The sequence below is a fragment of the Oncorhynchus mykiss genome, chromosome 24 (genome assembly GCF_057628025.1).
Source record: "Oncorhynchus mykiss isolate SJ-2025 chromosome 24, ASM5762802v1, whole genome shotgun sequence".
In the NCBI taxonomy this organism is placed as follows: Eukaryota; Metazoa; Chordata; class Actinopteri; order Salmoniformes; family Salmonidae; genus Oncorhynchus; species Oncorhynchus mykiss.
The window spans coordinates 14315401-14334798 of NC_143045.1; the positions used below are offsets into that span (position 1 = coordinate 14315401).

The 19398-nt window shown below is 45.6% G+C and overlaps 1 protein-coding gene across 1 annotated transcript in view; it reads right to left on the reverse strand.

Annotated features, from left to right (window-relative positions):
• The window catches only part of LOC110503795 (protein phosphatase 1L), a 51798-nt gene that overhangs the window by 3437 nt on the left and 28963 nt on the right, over positions 1-19398 (reverse strand). The window contains exons 2-3 of the mRNA XM_021582333.3: positions 8895-9093; positions 1599-1760 (exon numbers count right to left, since the gene is read on the reverse strand). Coding sequence (XP_021438008.1) covers positions 1599-1760; positions 8895-9093 — 361 coding nt within the window. The remainder of the gene's footprint in view (positions 1-1598; positions 1761-8894; positions 9094-19398) is intronic.

Here is a 19398-nt window from a genome sequence, read left to right on the forward strand (position 1 = left end):
AGGACCTTGAAATGCTTCTTACGAAGCCACTCCTTCGTTGCCCGGGTGGTGTGTTTGGGATCATTGTCATGCTGAAAGACCCAGCCGCGTTTCATCTTCAATGCCCTTGCTGATGGAAGGCGGTTTTCACTCAAAATCTCACGATACATGGCCCCATTCATTCTTTCCTTTACACGGATCAGTCGTCCTTGTCCCTTTGCAGAAAAACAGCCCCAAAGCATGATGTTTCCACCCCCATGCTTCACAGTAGGTATGGTGTTCTTTGGATGCAACTCAGCATTCTTTGTCCTCCAAACACGACGAGTTGAGTTTTTACCAAAAAGTTATATTTTGGTTTCATCTGACCATATGACATTCTCCAAATCTTCTTCTGGATCATCCAAATGCTCTCTAGCAAACTTCAGACGGGCCTGGACATGTACTGGCTTAAGCAGGGGGACATGTCTGGCACTGCAGGATTTGAGTCCCTGGCGGCGTAGTGTGTTACTGATGGTAGGCTTTGTTACTTTGGTCCCAGCTCTCTGCAGGTCATTCACTAGGTCCCCCCCATGTGGTTCTGGGATTTTTGCTCCCCGTTCTTGTGATAATTTTGACCCCACGGGGTGAGATCTTGCGTGGAGCCCCAGATCGAGGGAGATTATCAGTGGTCTTGTATGTCTTCCATTTCCTAATAATTGCTCCCACAGTTGATTTCTTCAAACCAAGCTGCTTACCTATTGCAGATTCAGTCTTCCCAGCCTGGTGCAGGTCTACAATTTTGTTTCTGGTGTCCTTTTCTTTGGTCTTGGCCATAGTGGAGTTTGGAGTGTGACTGTTTGAGGTTGTGGACAGGTGTCTTTTATACTGATAACATGTTCAAACAGGTGCCATTAATACAGGTAACGAGTGGAGGACAGAGGAGCCTCAAAGAAGAAGTTACAGGTCTGTGAGAGCCAGAAATCTTGCTTGTTTGTAGGTGACCAAATACTTATTTTCAACCATAATTTGCAAATAAATTCATTAAAAATCCTACAATGTGATTTTCTGGATTTTTTTTCTCATTTTATCTGTCATAGTTGAAGTGTACCTATGATGAAAATTACAGGCCTCTCATCTTTTTAAGTGGGAGAACTTGCACAATTGGTGGCTGACTAAATACTTTTTTGCTCCACTGTATATATATATAAAAAAAATGTAACCTTTATTTAACTAGGCAAGTCAGTTTTGAACAAATTCTTATTTACAATGACGGCCTGGGAACAGTGGGTTCCTTGTTCAGGGGCAGAACGACAGAGTTTTTACCTTTTACCAACCTTTCGATTACTGGCCCATCGCTCTAACCACTAGGCTACCTGTGGTTAGAGCTATAATGAAATCAAGGAAACATTAAGATAATAATCTGATATCAAGGTCGTGCGAATAGTCATGATACTGCTCCTGATTATAATTTTTTAAAATCTTAATTTGGCAGAGGCTTGGTTTTTACACCTCAGTATAGCTACAATATAACAGCTGAACCAGGGATAGTTGTGTAGTTTCATCTATAATGTTTAAGATCAGGGCTAGTGGTGGAGATAACTGATCCTAAACCAGTTATTAAGGCATGTTATTTTGCTTACCAGCTTTCTTGATCCTCTTGCGTTCTTTGAGCTGGTAGGGCTTGTGATCATGTGACAGGGCGATGGCGTTGCCGTCTTTGTCACAGAGGACTCCGCGCGAGTCGCCAACGTTCGCCACCGTCAACTCTTTATCAGACAGCAGGGCCACCAGACATGTGGTACCTGAGAGAGGCAGGATAGAAGAGGAGGAGAAAAATAATACTTCCATGTTCGTCTAGAATATAGAACTTGAACATCCTATTGTCAAAGACTGCCAAAGACACACTATAGCAGGAGCGTCAACCTCATTCCAACCAGGTGAGGGAAGTTCCTCTACTCAGTGACCTTAGTTCAACAAACAAAGTATAAGGGAGGCGCGAAAACCCACAGACACTCGGCCCTCCGTGGAATGAGTTTGACACGTGATCTATATAGGTTCTGCTTGTCCTCTTCTACTTGTCTTCTCCCTTTCCCTTCTTTGTTTGGTTTCCCAGTCTCTGGGCTGAGACTGAATCCCATTGTCTGAGATCCAAGGCCCTGCAGTGAGAACAGACCAGTCTGTTTGACCATCTGTCTGTTTGCACACCACACAACTCAGAACATAGGGGGGATGGGGACGTCTGACTGGACCACCCCAAGGAGGAGAGAGGCTTTGGGAATGGCAGAGAGAGTGAATGAGGGGAGGTCCATTTCATTGAATGAACTGAACCTGCCTTTAGTTTCCACCTTGCATGTCCATACTTATGATTGTGATATACTCTGCAGTTTGAGGGCTTAGTGAGGAAATTAAACAGGTCCAGCTCCCTGGTGATGTTTTTTCATTCACTTCAATCATTTAGAGGCAAAGATGCACAGAGCCGCCTGAAGCTGACCAAGAAATAAAGTGGGAAGAGAGAAAAATGGGGTGAGATGCAGAGAGAGAGATGGTGAATAAAAGGGGAAGGAGAGAGAGAGTGAGGGGAAAATTAGATTACTTCTCAGCAGGACAGTGATTTTATTATTCCCACGTATAGCTTTGAGTGAGGGGAAAATGACAAAACAAACTGAGAAAACCGACACACACACACACACACACACACACACACACACACACACACAGAGAGAAGAAACAAGGGAAGGTGGGAGACAAAGTTAGCTATTCTATCTTTTCATCTCTGTGTGTGCCTAATCCTCTCCTGCTCCGGTGTTCAGCTGGCACCTCTGTCCCATGCCGTCCAGCTAATTATTTTTATCAGGTTCCCGTGGTGATGGAGAAAATGGGCTGCACTGCCCTGCAAGCGCACCCTTCCCCAATTAGCTTCACGAGCCGCACAGACACACACCTACCCTTCTCCATTGAAACCATCATCCTAGCAGACATAGCACTCTCTGATTAGCTAAACTTTACCCTGTGCACATCCATAACTCCAATTAAACCTAGCATATCTACACAGACTGACTTCTCCAAATTAGCCTAGCATACCTTCGCTAGTTCACTTCTTCAATTTGCCAAGGATACCTACACAGGTTGACTTCTTCAATTAGCCTAGCATATCTGCGCTAGTTCACGTCTTCAATTGACCTAACAAACCTAGGCTAGCTCGCTTCTTCAATTAGTTAGGCTCTACCATGTTCCGATCTCTTTTTGCTGAGCATTAGTTATGGCCTGGGCACGTCAACTTCTCCAATTAGTCTACTTTAGTGTGTGCGCATGACTATGTCCATGACATTGTCTACCCACTTAAAAAATAAATAATAATATGGCTTCCCCATACATCCTCTGAGGCTGCATTTATTGTAGCTGGGGATTTGAAAGGCTAATCTGAAAACAAGGCTCCCTAAATTTTATCAGCATATCGAATGCGCGACCGGTGCTGGGAAAATTCTGGACCATTGTTACTCTAACTTCCGTGACGCATACAAAGCCCTCCCTCGCCCTCCTTTTGGGCAAATCTGACCACGACTCCATGTTGTTGCTTCCAGCCTATAGACAGAAACTAAAAACAGGAAATGCCCGTGCTCAGATCTGTTCAACGCTGGTCCGACCAATTCGATTCCATGCTTCAAGATTGTTTCGATCACGTGGACTGGGATATGTTCCAGATTGCGTCTAACAACAACATTGATGTACACGCTGATTCAATACGAGTTTATTAGCAAGTGCATCGGTGATGTTGTACCAACAGCAACTATTCAAACCTTCCCCAACCAGAAACCGTGTATTGATGGCAGCATTCGCGCAAAACTGAAAGTGTGAACCACTGTTTTAAAATCAGGGCAAGGCAACCAGGAAACATGACCGAATATAAACCGTGTAGCTATTCCCTCCGCAAGGCAATCATTATAGAGACAAAGTAGAGTCGCAGTTCAACGGCTCAGACACGAGAGGAATGTGGCAGGGTCTACAGTTAAGCACAGACAACAAAAAGAAAATCAGCCCCGTTGTGGACCTTGATGTCTTGCTCCAAGACAAACTAAACAACGTCTTCGCTCACTTTGAGGACAAAACAGTACCACCGACACAGCCCGCTACCAAAACCTGCATACTCTCCTTCACCGCAGCCAGCGTGAGTAAAACATTTAAACGTGTTAACTCTCGCAAGGCTGCCGGCCCAGACGGCATCCCTAGCCGCGTCCTCCTGAGCATGCTCAGACCAGCTGGCTGGTGTGTTTACGGACAAAATAAATCCCTATCCCAGTCTGCTGTTCCCACATGCTTCAAGAGGGCCACCATAGTTCCTGTTCCCAAGAAAGCTAAGGTAACCGTTAGCAAACAACTATCGCCCCGTAGCACTCACTTCCGTCATCATGAAGTGCTTTACTCTCAAAGCACTTCATGATGACGGAAGTGAGTGCTACGGGGCAATAGTCATTTGCTAATGCTTTGAAACACAAAAGCAGTTTTTTAAAATTGTTTATGTAGTGTAGCTTTACGGTAAGATTATCTTTGGGCTCAATCTTAATCCTTACTGTTGTCCAAACAAAGGGGGGAGTGAAATATGTGAGGATAAATGAACAGAATGGGTCTAGGAGGGACAGTTGTAACCTGTCTGGGAATCAACAGGTCATGCTGCTTGGGAGGGACGGAGGGGTGGGAAAGAGGGAGGGACGGTGGGGTGGGAAAGAGGGAGGGACGGTGGGGTGGGAAAGAGGGAGGGATGTGCGAGAAGAAGGCAGATGGGACTGGATCAGTGGATGGGCTAGTTTAGTCTTTTCCACTAGACTTGGAGGTTGAAGCAGATCACACAATAGAGATTTATTGCTCCGGAGTGTAGGAGGTCAAAGGAAGGTGGGTGGTCCCGTGTAGCTCAGTTGGTAGAGCACGGCGCTTGCAATGCCAAGGTTGTGGGTTTGTTTCCCACGGGGGACCAGTATGAAAATGTATGCACTCACTACTGTAAGTTACTCTGGATAAGAGCGTCTGCTTTATGACTAAAATGTAAACTAGTTTAACAGCGGTAGTACCTTCGCTAAGTGGGCACGTAGCAGGAGGAGTAACCTTGCCTGGGAGTACCTTAAAAAAAAGTCAAATGACGCCCCCTGCCCGTGAGTTAACTTACAGTCTTGGGTTCAACACCGGTCCATTCTACTTTTCCAATCAGGGTGTCACATGACCTCCGGTAGAATGTGACTGACAGCTTGAATGGCCCTTTTATACCAGCCACTCATTCAATTACACACTCATCTGAGTCATGTGAGGTTCTGTGCTGTGAATAAACTACTATAGTGTTCTGTACACTCTACAAGGAACACTCCATCGCCCTCTCCCACCCGCACTCTCCACCTCATAATAAAGTTAACATGCAAGGAATTACACTGAACAAAAATATATGAGCCGAAATAAAAGATTACAGAAATGTTCCATACACACAAAAAGCTTTTCTCAAATGTTTTTTTCTCAAATAAACTGTAAGTGAGTAATTCTCCTTTGCCAAGATAATCCATCCACCTGACAGGCGTGGCATATCAAGAAGCTAATTAAACAGCATGATCTGTTGCCAGAGAATTGAATGTTCATTTCTCTACCATAAGCTGCCTCCGACGTGGTTTTAGAGAATATGGCAGTACGTCCAACCGGCCTCACAACCGAGGACCATGTGTATGTCATCGTGTGCGTGAGTGGTTTGTCAACATTGTGACAAACCCATGGTGGCGGTGGGGTTATGGTATGGGCAGGCATTAGCTACGGACAATGAACACAATCGCATTTTAGAAAATGTCAATTTGAATGCACAGAAATTCTGGGATGATATCCTGAGGCCCATTTGTTTTAAGGTATCTGTGACCAACAAATGCATATCTGTATTCCAAGTCATGTAAAAATCTTTGAAATTGTTGCATGTTGCGTTTATATTTTTGTATATTTGCGTTTATATTTTTGTTATGTAAATATTCCGTAGACACCCTCCCTCTCAATCTCTTACTAGTTTGTTCTCTTCCTCTCCCTCGGACTCTCCCTCTTTCTCCACCTCCCACTCTGAACATTAAGGTAGAATGTCAGGATCAGGAATGCGTGGAGAGGCAGAGACGTTCCATGTGCTGCATTCCTGAAATCGCAGTGTGTGAAGCGAGTCTTTACCGCCAGCTTATCATGAATATTTTAGCTCTCTTTTCTCTTCCCTACATTCTGAATAAACCATCAGTGCATCTGTGGTGACAACTTCTCTCCCCCACGCTCTCTCCCTCAAGGCTTTCCCTCCCACTGCTCTTTGGTCCTGTAGGTGCTAGATGAGTGTGGGTGGAGGTGAAGACGGATGGAGCTCCATCTCTCGCTCCTTCCCTCTCTAGGAGTTCAGGACTACACCCTTCCCCTTTCACTATCACCTTCTCTCATCTCTTTATCATTATCACTGTCTCATCCCTATTTTTGTCCCTTGGCTAACACCCTCTTCTCTCGCTTTCTCCCCCAACCTCACATCTCTTTCTCGCCTTTCCGTACACTGGCCCTTTGTCCAGCCTTTTGTTCTCCTTTTGTCCTCTTTCCCTTTTATGTAACTCTATACCCTCTCACCCTATGTACAGGGCCTTCAGAGATATTCACACCCCTGGACTTTTCCACATTTTGTTGTGTTTCAGCCTGAATTTAAATTGATACATTTGCGATTTCTTTTGTCCCTGGCCTACACACACACACACACACACACACACTAACCCATAATGTCAATGTGCAATTATGTTTTTAGATGGTAAGTATAAACAAGTTCAAGAATACACATTTGTTTAATAAGTTGCATGGTCTTTTTGAATGACTACTTCATCGCTGTACCCCACACATACAGTAAGGTCCCTCAGTCAAGCAGTGAATTTTAAACAGATTCAACCAAAGACCAGGGAGGCTTTCCAATTCTTAGCAAAGAAGGGCACATATTGGTAGATGGGTGTAAAACGTTTTTTTTTAATAACAAAACATTGAATATCCCTTTGAGCATGGTGAAGTTATTAATTGCACTTTGGATGTTGTATCAATACACCCAGGCACTACAAACTCAGTTGCCGGTGAGGAAGGAAAACCACTCAGGGATTTCACCATGAGGGCAATGGTGACTTTAAAACAGTTTAATAAGAGTTTAATGGCTGTGATAGGAGAAAACTGAGGATGGCTCAACAACATTGTAGTTACTCCGCAATACTAACCTAAATAACAGAGTGAAAAGAAGGAAGCCTGTACAGAATAAAAAATATTCCAAAACATGCATCCTGTTGGCAATAAGGCACTAAAGTAAAACTGCAAAAAATGTGGTAAAGCAATTAACATTGTATTCAAGAAAAAAAGTTGTTTTGGGCAAATCCAATACAACACATTCCTGGGTACCACTCTCCATATTATCAAGCATAGTGGTGGCTGCATCATGTTATGGGTATGCTTGTAATCGTTAAGAACTGGAGAGTTTTTCAGGATATAAAATAAACAGAAGAGAACTTAGCACAAGCAAAATCTTAGAGGAAAACCTGGTTGTCTGCTTTCCACCAGACACTGGGAGATAAATTCACCTTTCAGCCGCACAATAATCTAAAACACAAGGCCATATCTACACTGGAGTTGCTTACCAAAAAGACAGTGAATGTTCCTGAGTGGCCGAGTTACAGTTGACTTAAATCTGCTTGAAAATCTAGGGCAAGACCTGAAAATAGTTGTCTAGCTATGATCAACAACCAATGACACAGCTTGAAGGATTTTTAAAGAATAAATGGGAAAATATTGCACAATCCAGGTGTAGAAAGCTCTTAGAGACTTACCTGGAAAGACTCTCAATGTGCTTCTACAATGTATTTAGTCGGGGTTGTGAGTACCCACGTAAATGAGATATTTTCCCATTTCATTTCTAATAAATTTGCAATAAAATAAAAAACAACTTGTTTTCACTTTGTCATTATGGGGTATTGTGTGTAGATGGGTGAGAAAAAAACATCAATTGAATCCATTTTGAATTCAGGCTTTAACAAAATGTAGAATAAGTCAAGGGTATATGAATACTTTCTGAAGCCCCTGTATCTGTCAAGCCCCCTGAGGAGAGGCAGCGTGGGCACCATCTCGCTCCCTCTTTTCTCTTTGGAATCAGAAGAGATAATTGCTACATGTCTGATGAAGATAAAGCTGTATTTTAATAGCTGAATAAGCAGCACGGCCGGAGCCTGAGCCCACTGTAAACAACCGTGAACAACTCAGAAACTCTATGCAAGATGAAATTTAGGGCTTCTACAAAAACAACTAGAGTAGGAATGGGCAACCCCATGTGAGCAAACATTGCACGAGTAATGGGATCCTTCCTTAGAAGAGTCCAAGAGAAACCCATGTCTGCACCTAGCCTACCCCACCCATGTACACAAAAACTAATGCATACACTTACGTGCACGCACGCACACACATGCACAAATGCACGCACAAACGCACACCCTTGAACCACAGCTATTTATACAGACTTAATTTCCACTAGCTCTCACTGTCACAAACACCACAGCTATTTCAACAAACTCTCTGCCCTGTCCCCAAACATACCAGAGCCATCATTTGTGCATTTTTCACAGCCTACGTGTTAGACAACACTATTTAAGCATGCAGAAATGAGTGCAATCAATCCAAAACAAGGAATTGTGGTCACTGTAGAACACGGATCTCAAGACTGACGCATCCAACTAAAAGTTAAGTCAACTCTACATATTCTAGCCTAGTCATTATTTTTCTGTGCGAAGTTTGTGTGAAATAATTAAAATAATTCCCTTGAATGGTTAAATTCAGGATTAAGGTATAAACTGTTGCTAGATTAGTGGCTAGGGGCAGCTGTCTGCCCACAGGGGTGTGGCTGTGACCTTTAACCCCTGGCTGCCCTGCCCTCTGACCTGCTTCGTTGTAGACGGCTGACAGCTTGTCCAACATGTCCCTGTCCAGAGCCAGGATCTGCTGCTCCAGAATGGAGGGATAGGACAGACCATCGCTGTGCTCCTTTTCATCCTTCTCTTTCTCCTTCTCTCGGTCGTAGCTCAGGAGCTGCTGACGCAACGCCTCAGACAGATGGGCCTTGGCGAAGTCAGCCGCCGCCTGGGAGGAAGAGGGAGGGGAGAGAGGGCTACAGTGAGCTGGCTATACTGAAGTCAGAGTTAAGTATGGTGTAAACTGTAAGCCAAGTGATGTTCACAGCTCTGCCTCGCAGCATCAAACTTTTTGTGTGACTACAGTGCATGCGAGCACACACACACACTTGGGGGAGAAGACCGAGGCTACAGTAGCGGTGACCTGGCTGTCCTTCGTTCCTTGCTGAAACCCAGATAAAGCAGGAGATAAAAAGCCAGAGATGAGGGGGAGAAACTACCCCACTAGCCAAACTCGCTTCCCCTCCCTCCGCTGTGGAATACAGCTGAGCAAGAGAAACTCAATCCTCCCCTATCCATTTCAGCCAGATGATAACGGCACTGCACACCCTTTTACGGGCAAATATGCAACGCTTCCCGGCAAAAAGATTGGCTCGTTTCTCAACTCCTTTCCTGAAACATGGCCAGAGAGCGAGAGAAATTCAAGCCGAGCCAAAAGAGAAAGATGGCAGTGTAAGCTAATGAGGGTTTTTTGGCCTGTTATATTGCCTCGCCATGTTTCCATCCACTAGCCTTGTTTCAGCGTCTGTATACGAGGTCAAGGGCCACAGAAAGTGCCTGAGCCTCATCATTCTGAAACCTCTGCCAAACATTTCAACTCGCTTCACTTTCTCTCTGACTCTCCCTCACAATATCTCTCTCCGACTCTCCCTCACAATCTCTCTCTCTGACTCTCTCCCTCCCTCTGAATGTCCCTTGCTCTCAGTGTCTGACCCCTTCCCCTCTGTCTGCTGTTCCCACAACCCCTCAGTCCTCTGTGTTCTCTTTGGTGCAGAGGCTTACGGGTAGAATAGCCGTCTAGGCCTCTTTCTCTGGCCTTTCTCGGAGCTGCATGGGGACGTATCTGACGCAGTCTCAGACATTCCTTCCCTCCTGTGATTACCATAGCGACCACAGGGATCATAAACATAGGTCAGAGAGAAAGATAAGTCTTTCTGGAGGAACTACATGGGACAGTAATGACCACATGAATAGCTGCTTTGGAACATTGTTATTGTGACTTACGAGGCCTGTCTGGGTTGACAATGGCAATTCATCCTTTCAGACATCCCAAGAGCAGCTGTGAGTGTGTGTGTATATGAGTGAGTGAACACAGCCATTAAAGCTTGGATAAGCAAACAAACAAAGAAACAACACAGGGATATGTCTTAGTTATCCTGTTAAGTAACAGAGTGGATGATCAGACACCTGTTAAGAGCTCAGCCTCTGATCCCTGATCTACTCTTACTTGTCCTACTCCCACTGCACCCTCTGACCTGTCCTACTCCCACTGCCTGCACACTGATCAACACCGCATGTAGTACACTACTTTAGACCTACTGGGATGTCAACGTGTCTACAATTACCCAGATATGATCAGACGCCTGAAAGGAGAAAGTGGGGTGGTGGGGAAACAGATGAAGGGGCAGCAGTCACGGTTTGGACAGACAGAGTGTATGTGTGTGACTTATCTGGGCTGTGTTATTTGCTGTGTCCAGTGATGGAGAGCAGAAGGGAGGTCTGTGGAGAGAGAAAAATAAAGGGATGACAAAAGTATGGAGAGAGGGATGATGGAGGGATGGAGAGAGGGATGATGAGGGATGATGGAGGGATGGGGAGAGGGATGATGGAGGGATGGAGAGAGGGATGATGGAGGGATGGGGAGAGGGATGATAGAGGGATGGGGAGAGGGATGATGGAAGGGTGGAGAGAGGGATGATGGAGGGATGGGGAGAGGGATGATGGAGGGATGGAGAGAGGGATGATGGAGGGATGGGGAGAGGGATGATGGAGGGATGGGGAGAGGGATGATGGAGGGATGGGGAGAGGGATGATGGAGGGATGATAGAGGGATGGGGAGAGGGATGATGGAAGGGTGGAGAGAGGGATGATAGAAGGGTGGAGAGAGGGATGATGGAAGGGTGGAGAGAGGGATGATGGAAGGATGCTAAAGGAGTGTGTGTGAGAGAGCAGAGTGGTGTTATCTGCTGTGTGGGCACGCACGACTCCAGCAGCCGACAGTTCTGCTGCTGCAGGGACATCTTAATCATTACAGTGACTAACTAGTGTGCGTGCTGACTGGAGGGTTTCAATAGCCAAACTACATCATCCTACCACACCGTCTGATGGCAGTCGGGTTTCAGGACTACGTATTCTCTAATTATGCTTAACAATCTTTAGTTCCTAATTTACTGCCTAAGTATTTAGTTCCTAACTTTATGTATTCTTAATTATTTAGTTCCTAACATTCTACATGTCTGTCAGTTAGAATGACATCACTCACCTTGAAAAGAAATGTATACCAAAAACTTGGAAGTCTTTAATTAACACAATTGAAAAATGTAATGTTTAATTATTGAAATAGCAAGTTCGACCAAGAAAAACAGATTGGTCCAATTTAAGGCCATGTGGCAAACAATAATGCAGGCTCTAGGGATGGGGGGGGGGGTGAGCATGCGGGTCTGGGCAGAGGAGATGTTGTCGTTTGTGTGCGTATGTATTGACCATGTATTGGTGGACGGCAGTAGCAGAAGGCTCAACAGCCTAGCCTAATGAGCAAAATGACCATGTATTGGTGGACGGCAGTAGAATAAGGCTCAACAGCCTAGCCTAATGAGCAAAATGACCATGTATTGGTGGACGGCAGTAGAATAAGGCTCAACAGCCTAGCCTAATGAGCAAAATGACCATGTATTGGTGGACGGCAGTAGAATAAGGCTCAACAGCCTAGCCTAATGAGCAAAATGACCATGTATTGGTGGACGGCAGTAGCAGAAGGCTCAACAGCCTAGCCTAATGAGCAAAATGACCATGTATTGGTGGACGGCAGTAGAATAAGGCTCAACAGCCTAGCCTAATGAGCAAAATGACCATGTATTGGTGGACGGCAGTAGCAGAAGGCTCAATAGCCTAGCCTAATGAGCAAAATGACCATGTATTGGTGGACGGCAGTAGCAGAAGGCTCAACAGCCTAGCCTAATAAGCAAAATGACCATGTATTGGTGGACGGCAGTAGCAGAAGGCTCAACAGCCTAGCCTAATAAGCAAAATGACCATGTATTGGTGGACGGCAGTAGAATAAGGCTCAACAGCCTAGCCTAATGAGCAAAATGACCATGTATTGGTGGACGGCAGTAGAATAAGGCTCAACAGCCTAGCCTAATGAGCAAAATGACCATGTATTGGTGGACGGCAGTAGCAGAAGGCTCAACAGCCTAGCCTAATGAGCAAAATGACCATGTATTGGTGGACGGCAGTAGAATAAGGCTCAACAGCCTAGCCTAATGAGCAAAATGACCATGTATTGGTGGACGGCAGTAGCAGAAGGCTCAACAGCCTAGCCTAATGAGCAAAATGACCATGTATTGGTGGACGGCAGTAGCAGAAGGCTCAATAGCCTAGCCTAATGAGCAAAATGACCATGTATTGGTGGACGGCAGTAGAATAAGGCTCAACAGCCTAGCCTAATGAGCAAAATGACCATGTATTGGTGGACGGCAGTAGCAGAAGGCTCAACAGCCTAGCCTAATGAGCAAAATGACCATGTATTGGTGGACGGCAGTAGAATAAGGCTCAACAGCCTAGCCTAATGAGCAAAATGACCATGTATTGGTGGACGGCAGTAGCAGAAGGCTCAACAGCCTAGCCTAATGAGCAAAATGACCATGTATTGGTGGACGGCAGTAGAATAAGGCTCAACAGCCTAGCCTAATGAGCAAAATGACCATGTATTGGTGGACGGCAGTAGCAGAAGGCTCAACAGCCTAGCCTAATAAGCAAAATGACCATGTATTGGTGGACGGCAGTAGCAGAAGGCTCAACAGCCTAGCCTAATAAGCAAAATGACCATGTATTGGTGGACGGCAGTAGAATAAGGCTCAACAGCCTAGCCTAATGAGCAAAATGACCATGTATTGGTGGACGGCAGTAGCAGAAGGCTCAACAGCCTAGCCTAATAAGCAAAATGACCATGTATTGGTGGACGACAGTAGAATAAGGCTCAACAGCCTAGCCTAATGAGCAAAATGACCATGTATTGGTGGACGGCAGTAGCAGAAGGCTCAATAGCCTAGCCTAATGAGCAAAATGACCATGTATTGGTGGACGGCAGTAGAATAAGGCTCAACAGCCTAGCCTAATGAGCAAAATGACCATGTATTGGTGGACGGCAGTAGAATAAGGCTCAACAGCCTAGCCTAATGAGCAAAATGACCATGTATTGGTGGACGGCAGTAGCAGAAGGCTCAACAGCCTAGCCTAATGAGCAAAATGACCATGTATTGGTGGACGGCAGTAGAATAAGGCTCAACAGCCTAGCCTAATGAGCAAAATGACCATGTATTGGTGGACGGCAGTAGCAGAAGGCTCAACAGCCTAGCCTAATAAGCAAAATGACCATGTATTGGTGGACGGCAGTAGCAGAAGGCTCAACAGCCTAGCCTAATAAGCAAAATGACCATGTATTGGTGGACGGCAGTAGAATAAGGCTCAACAGCCTAGCCTAATGAGCAAAATGACCATGTATTGGTGGACGGCAGTAGCAGAAGGCTCAACAGCCTAGCCTAATAAGCAAAATTACCATGTATTGGTGGACAACAGTAGAATAAGGCTCAACAGCCTAGCCTAATGAGCAAAATGACCATGTATTGGTGGACGGCAATAGCAGAAGGCTCAACAGCCTAGCCTAATAAGCAAAATGAGCATGTATTGGTGGACGGCAGTAGAATAAGGCTCAACAGCCTAGCCTAATGAGCAAAATGACCATATATTGGTGGACGGCAGTAGAATAAGGCTCAACAGCCTAGCCTAATGAGCAAAATGACCATGTATTGGTGGACGGCAGTAGAATAAGGCTCAACAGCCTAGCCTAATGAGCAAAATGACCATGTATTGGTGGACGGCAGTAGCAGAAGGCTCAATAGCCTAGCCTAATGAGCAAAATGACCATGTATTGGGAGTTGGCCTTGAGGCGATGCTTCACCAAGGCAACAACAACGCAGCAGATCATAGGAGAGGCGTCTGTCAGCAAAGAGATGGAAAGGCAGCAAACATGCTCTCCTGATGAGACATACACATTTATCACCTCACACAGGGGAGTATGCCCAGTGTTCTTCAGCTTTGTTCTACATGGAGATCCCCCCTCCCTACACACATGAACACACATAGCTCCCCTTAAATATCCAAACACTGAAGACCCCCCCCCCCCCCCAAATGTACACTTTCCAAATCCCCTCTGCCCCCCATACCATCACCATATTCCTTGCCCAATCCAAATGCATAACCCATCCACACTCATCCAATGATAACAGACAGATCTCTTTACCATAGACATCTATCAGACAGTGAGGTTATTAGATCCAGGGAGAGCTATATACTGTACGTCTCTTCAGGCTGACTGAGGGAGGAAGAGAGAGGGGGACTGAACAGAATGACCGCAAGACAGAGGACTGAACAGCTTCTCTACTGCCAGGTTTAATGATGGATAAGGAAGGGGGAAAGTTATATTTTCATAAGGAGGGGGGTGGGTCTGTCTGATTTGAACTGCTGTTTCTCCAACAGAGTGAGAAAGGGAGAGGGGGCAGTTAACTAGCATAACTGAAGTACATCATTAAAATACATCCTCCATTTGTACAAAGAGAGGACGAGAGAGCAGGAAGTAGAGGGAGCGAGAGTAGAGAGCGAGAGGAAGGCAGTGGATTAGCTTTGCTGAAGTACATCATTAAAATACATCCTCCATTTGTACAAAGAGAGGACGAGAGAGCAGGAAGTAGAGGGAGCGAGAGTAGAGAGCGAGAGGAAGGCAGTGGATTAGCTTTGCTGAAGTACATCATTAAAATACATCCTCCATTTGTACAAAGAGAGGACGAGAGAGCAGGAAGTAGAGGGAGCGAGAGTAGAGAGCGAGAGGAAGGCAGTGGATTAGCTTTGCTGAAGTACATCATTAAAATACATCCTCCATTTGTACAAAGAGAGGACGAGAGAGCAGGAAGTAGAGGGAGCGAGAGTAGAGAGCGAGAGGAAGGCAGTGGATTAGCTTTGCTGAAGTACATAATTAAAAAAGATTCTCTATTTGTACAGAGACAGTGAGCGAGATATTCAGATATCAGTAAGAGTCAAAGGCCTGGCTGACAATGAGGATAGAATGCTACAGAGGAAGAGTCTGTGGCCATCTTTGATGGAACACAGAGATGTGGGGGATACTCGTCTCAGCTCACCTCTTAGCTACCCAGTGCCAATGTTGTCCAACATGAAGGATTGGAACACAGAAAGGCAGCTGTACTTTGTTGTAAACTACTGTCAAACTTAAAGTGCAAGGGGCCTCCCCGTTAAGGGCGCTGTACTGCAGCGCCAGCTGTGCCATCAGAGACTCTGGGTTCGCGCCCAGGCTCTGTCGTAACCAGCTGCGACCGGGAGGTCCGTGGGGCGATTGGCCTAGCGTCGTCCGGGTTAGGGAGGGCTTGGCCGGTAGGGATGTCCTTGTCTCATTGCGCACCAGCGACTCCTGTGGCGGGCCGGGCGCAGTGCGCGGTGTTTCCTCCGACACATTGGTGCGGCTGGCTTCCGGGTTGGATGCGCGCTGTGTTAAGAAGCAGTTGGGTTGTGTATCGGAGGACGCATGACTTTCAACCTTCGTCTCTCCCGAGCCCATACGGGAGTTGTAGCGATGAGACAAGATAGTAGCTACTAAAAACAATTGGATACCACAAAATTGGGGAGAAAAAGGGGTAAAATAAAAAATATATATTTTAAAAAAACTTACAGTGCATTAGGAAAGTATTCAAACCCCTTGACTTTTTCCACATTTCGTTACAGCCTTATTCTAAAATGTATTTAAAAAATGGTCTTTCCCCCTCAATCAACACACAATACAAAATAACGACAATGCAAAAACCATTTACATTTTTTTGCAAATTTATATCATATTTACATGAGTATTTAGACCCTTGACTCAGTACTTTGTTGAAGCCTCTTTGGCAGAGATTACAGCCTCAAGACTTCTTGGGTATGACCCTACAAGCTTGGCACACTTGTAGTTGGGGAATTACTCCCAATCTTCTCTGCAAATCCTCTTACGCTTGGTCAAGTTGGAGCGGGAGCATTGCTGCACAGCTCTTTTCAGGTCTCTCCAGAGATGTTAGATCGGGTTCAAGTCCAGGTTCTGGCTGGGCCACTCAAGGACATTCAGAGACTTGTCCCGAAGCCACTCCTGTGTTTTCTTGGCTGTGTGCTTTGGGTCATTGTCCTGTTGAAGGTGAACCTTCGTCACAGTCGGAGGTCCTGAGCACTCTGAGTATCCCCCCTCAGGTTTTCATCAAGAATCTCTCTGTACTTTGCTCCGGTAATCTTTCCCTCAAGCCTGACTAGTCTCCCAGTCCCTGCCGCTGAAAAACATCCCCACAGCATGATGCTGCCACCACCATGCTTCACCGTAAGGATGGTGCCAGTTTTTCTCCAGACATAACATTTGGCATTCAGACCAAAGAGTTCAATCTTGGTTTCATCAGACCAGATAATTTTGTTTCCCCATGGTCTGAGAGTCCTTTTTGACAAACTCCAAGCAGGCTGTCATGTGCCTTTAACTGAATCAAATCAAAATATTTTTTATAGCCCTTCGTACATCAGCTGATATCTCAAAGTGCTGTACAGAAAACCAGCCTAAAACCCCAAACAGCAAACAATGCAGGTGTAGAAGCATGGTGGCTAGGAAAAAACTCCCTAGAAAGGCCAAAACCTAGGAAGAAACCTAGAGAGGAACCAGGCTATGAGGAGTGGCCAGTCCTCTTCTGGCTGTGCCGGGTGGAGATTATAACAGATCATGGCCAAGATGTTCAAATGTTCATAAATGACCAGCATGGTCAAATAATAATAATCACAGGCAGAACAGTTGAAACTGTAGCAGCAGCATGGCCAGGTGGACTGGGGACAGCAAGGAGTCATCATGCCAGGTAGTCCTGAGGCATGGTCCTAGGGCTCAGGTCCTCCGAGAGAGAGAGAAAGGAAGAGATAATTAGAGAGAGCATACTTAAATTCACACAGGACAAGACAGGAGAAGTACTCCAGATATAACAAACTGACCCTAGCCCCCGACACATAAACTACTGCAGCATAAATACTGGAGGCTGAGACAGGAGGGGTCAGGAGACACTGTGGCCCCATCCGATGATACCCCCGGACAGGGTCAAACAGGAAGGATATAACCCCACCCACTTTGCCAAAGCACAGCCCCCACACCACTAGAGGGATATCTTCAACCACCAACTTACCATCCTGAGACAAGGCTGAGTATAGCCCACAAAGATCTCCACCACGGCACAACCCAAGCGGGGGTGCCAACCCAGACAGGAAGATCACATCAGTGACTCAACCCACTCAAGTGACGCACCCCTTCTAGGGACGGCATGAAAGAGCACCAGTAAGCCAGTGACTCAGCCCCTGTAAATGGGTTAGAGGCAGAGAATCCCAGTGGAAAGAGGGGAACCGGCTAGGCAGAGGCAGCAAGGGCGGTTCGTTGCTCCAGAGCCTTTCCGTTCACCTTCACACTCCTGGGCCAGACTACACTCACTCATATGACCCACTGAAGAGACTTAAAAGGTTGAGACCGAGTCTACGTCTCTCACATGGGTAGGCAGACCATTCCATAAAAATGGAGCTCTATAGGAGAAAGCCCTGCCTCCAGCTGTTTGCTTAGAAATTCTAGGGACAATTAGGAGGCCTGTGTCTTGTGACCGTAGCGTACGTGTAGGTATGTACGGCAGGACCAAATCAGTGAGATAGGTAGGAGCAAGCCCATGTAATGCTCAGTAAAACCTTGAAATCAGCCCTTGCCTTGACAGAAAGCCAGTGTAGGGAGGCTAGCACTGGAGTAATATGATCACATTTTTTGGTTCTAGTCAGGATTCTAGCAGCCGTATTTAGCACTAACCGAAGTTTATTTAGTGCTTTGTCCGGGTAGCTGGAAAGTAGAGCATTGCAGTAGTCTAACCTAGAAGTAACAAAAGCATGGATTCATTTTTATGCATCATTTTTGGACAGAAAGTTTCTGATTTTTGCAATGTTACGTAGATGGAAAAAAGCTGTCCTTGAAACAGTCTTGATATGTTCGTCAAAAGAGAGATCAGGGTCCAGAGTAACGTCGAGGTCCTTCAGTTTTATTTGAGACGACAACCATTGTACAACCATTAAGATTAATTGTCAGATTCAACAGAAGATCTCTATGTTTCTCGGGACCTAGAATAAGCATCTCAGTTTTGTCCGAGTTTAAAAGTAGAACATTTGCAGTCATCCACTTCCTTATGTCTGAAACACAGGCTTCTAGCGAGGGCAATTTTGGGGCTTCACCATGTTTTCATTAAAATGTACAGCTGTGTGTCATCCGCATAGCAGTGAAAGCAAACATTATGTTTTCGAATGACATCCCCAAGAGGTAAAATATATAGTGAAAACAATAGTGGTCCTAAAACGGAACCTTGAGGAACACCGAAATGTACAGTTGATTTGTCAGAGGACAAGCCATTCACAGAGACAAAGTGATATCTTTCCGACAGATAAGATCTAATCCAGGCCAGAACTTGTCCGTGTAGACCAATTTGGGCTTCCAATCTATCCAAAGGAATGGGGTGATCGATGGTATCAAAAGCAGCACTAAGGTCTAGGAGCACGAGGACAGATGCAAAGCCTCGGTCTGATGCCATTAAAGGGTCATTTACCACCTTCACAAGTGCAGTCTCAGTGCTATGATGGGGGTCTAAAACCAGACTGAAGCATTTCGTATACATTGTTTGTCTTCAGGAAGCCAGTGAGATGCTGCGCAACAGCCTTTTCTAAAAATTGAGAGGAATGAAAGATTCGATTAGGCCGATAGTTTTTTATATTTTCTGGATCAGGGTTTGGCTTTTTCAAGAGAGGCTTTATTACTGCCACTTTCAGTGAGTTTGGTACACATCCGGTGGATAGAGAGCCGTTTATTATGTTCAACATAGGAGGGCCAAGCACAGGAAGCAGCTCTTTCAGTAGTTTAGTTGGAATAGGGTTTAGAGGCCATGATTATTTTCCTCATTGTATCAAGAGATATAGTACTAAAACACTTGAGTGTCCCTCTTGATCCTAGGTCCTGGCAGAGTTGTGCAGACTCGGGACAACTGAGCTTTGAAGGAATATGCAGATTTAAAGAGGAGTGGCTGAAGAGTGGCTTCCATCTGGCTACTCTACCACAAAGGCCTGCAGAGATGGTTGTCCTTCTATGAGGTTCTTCCATCTCAACAGAGGAACTCTGGAG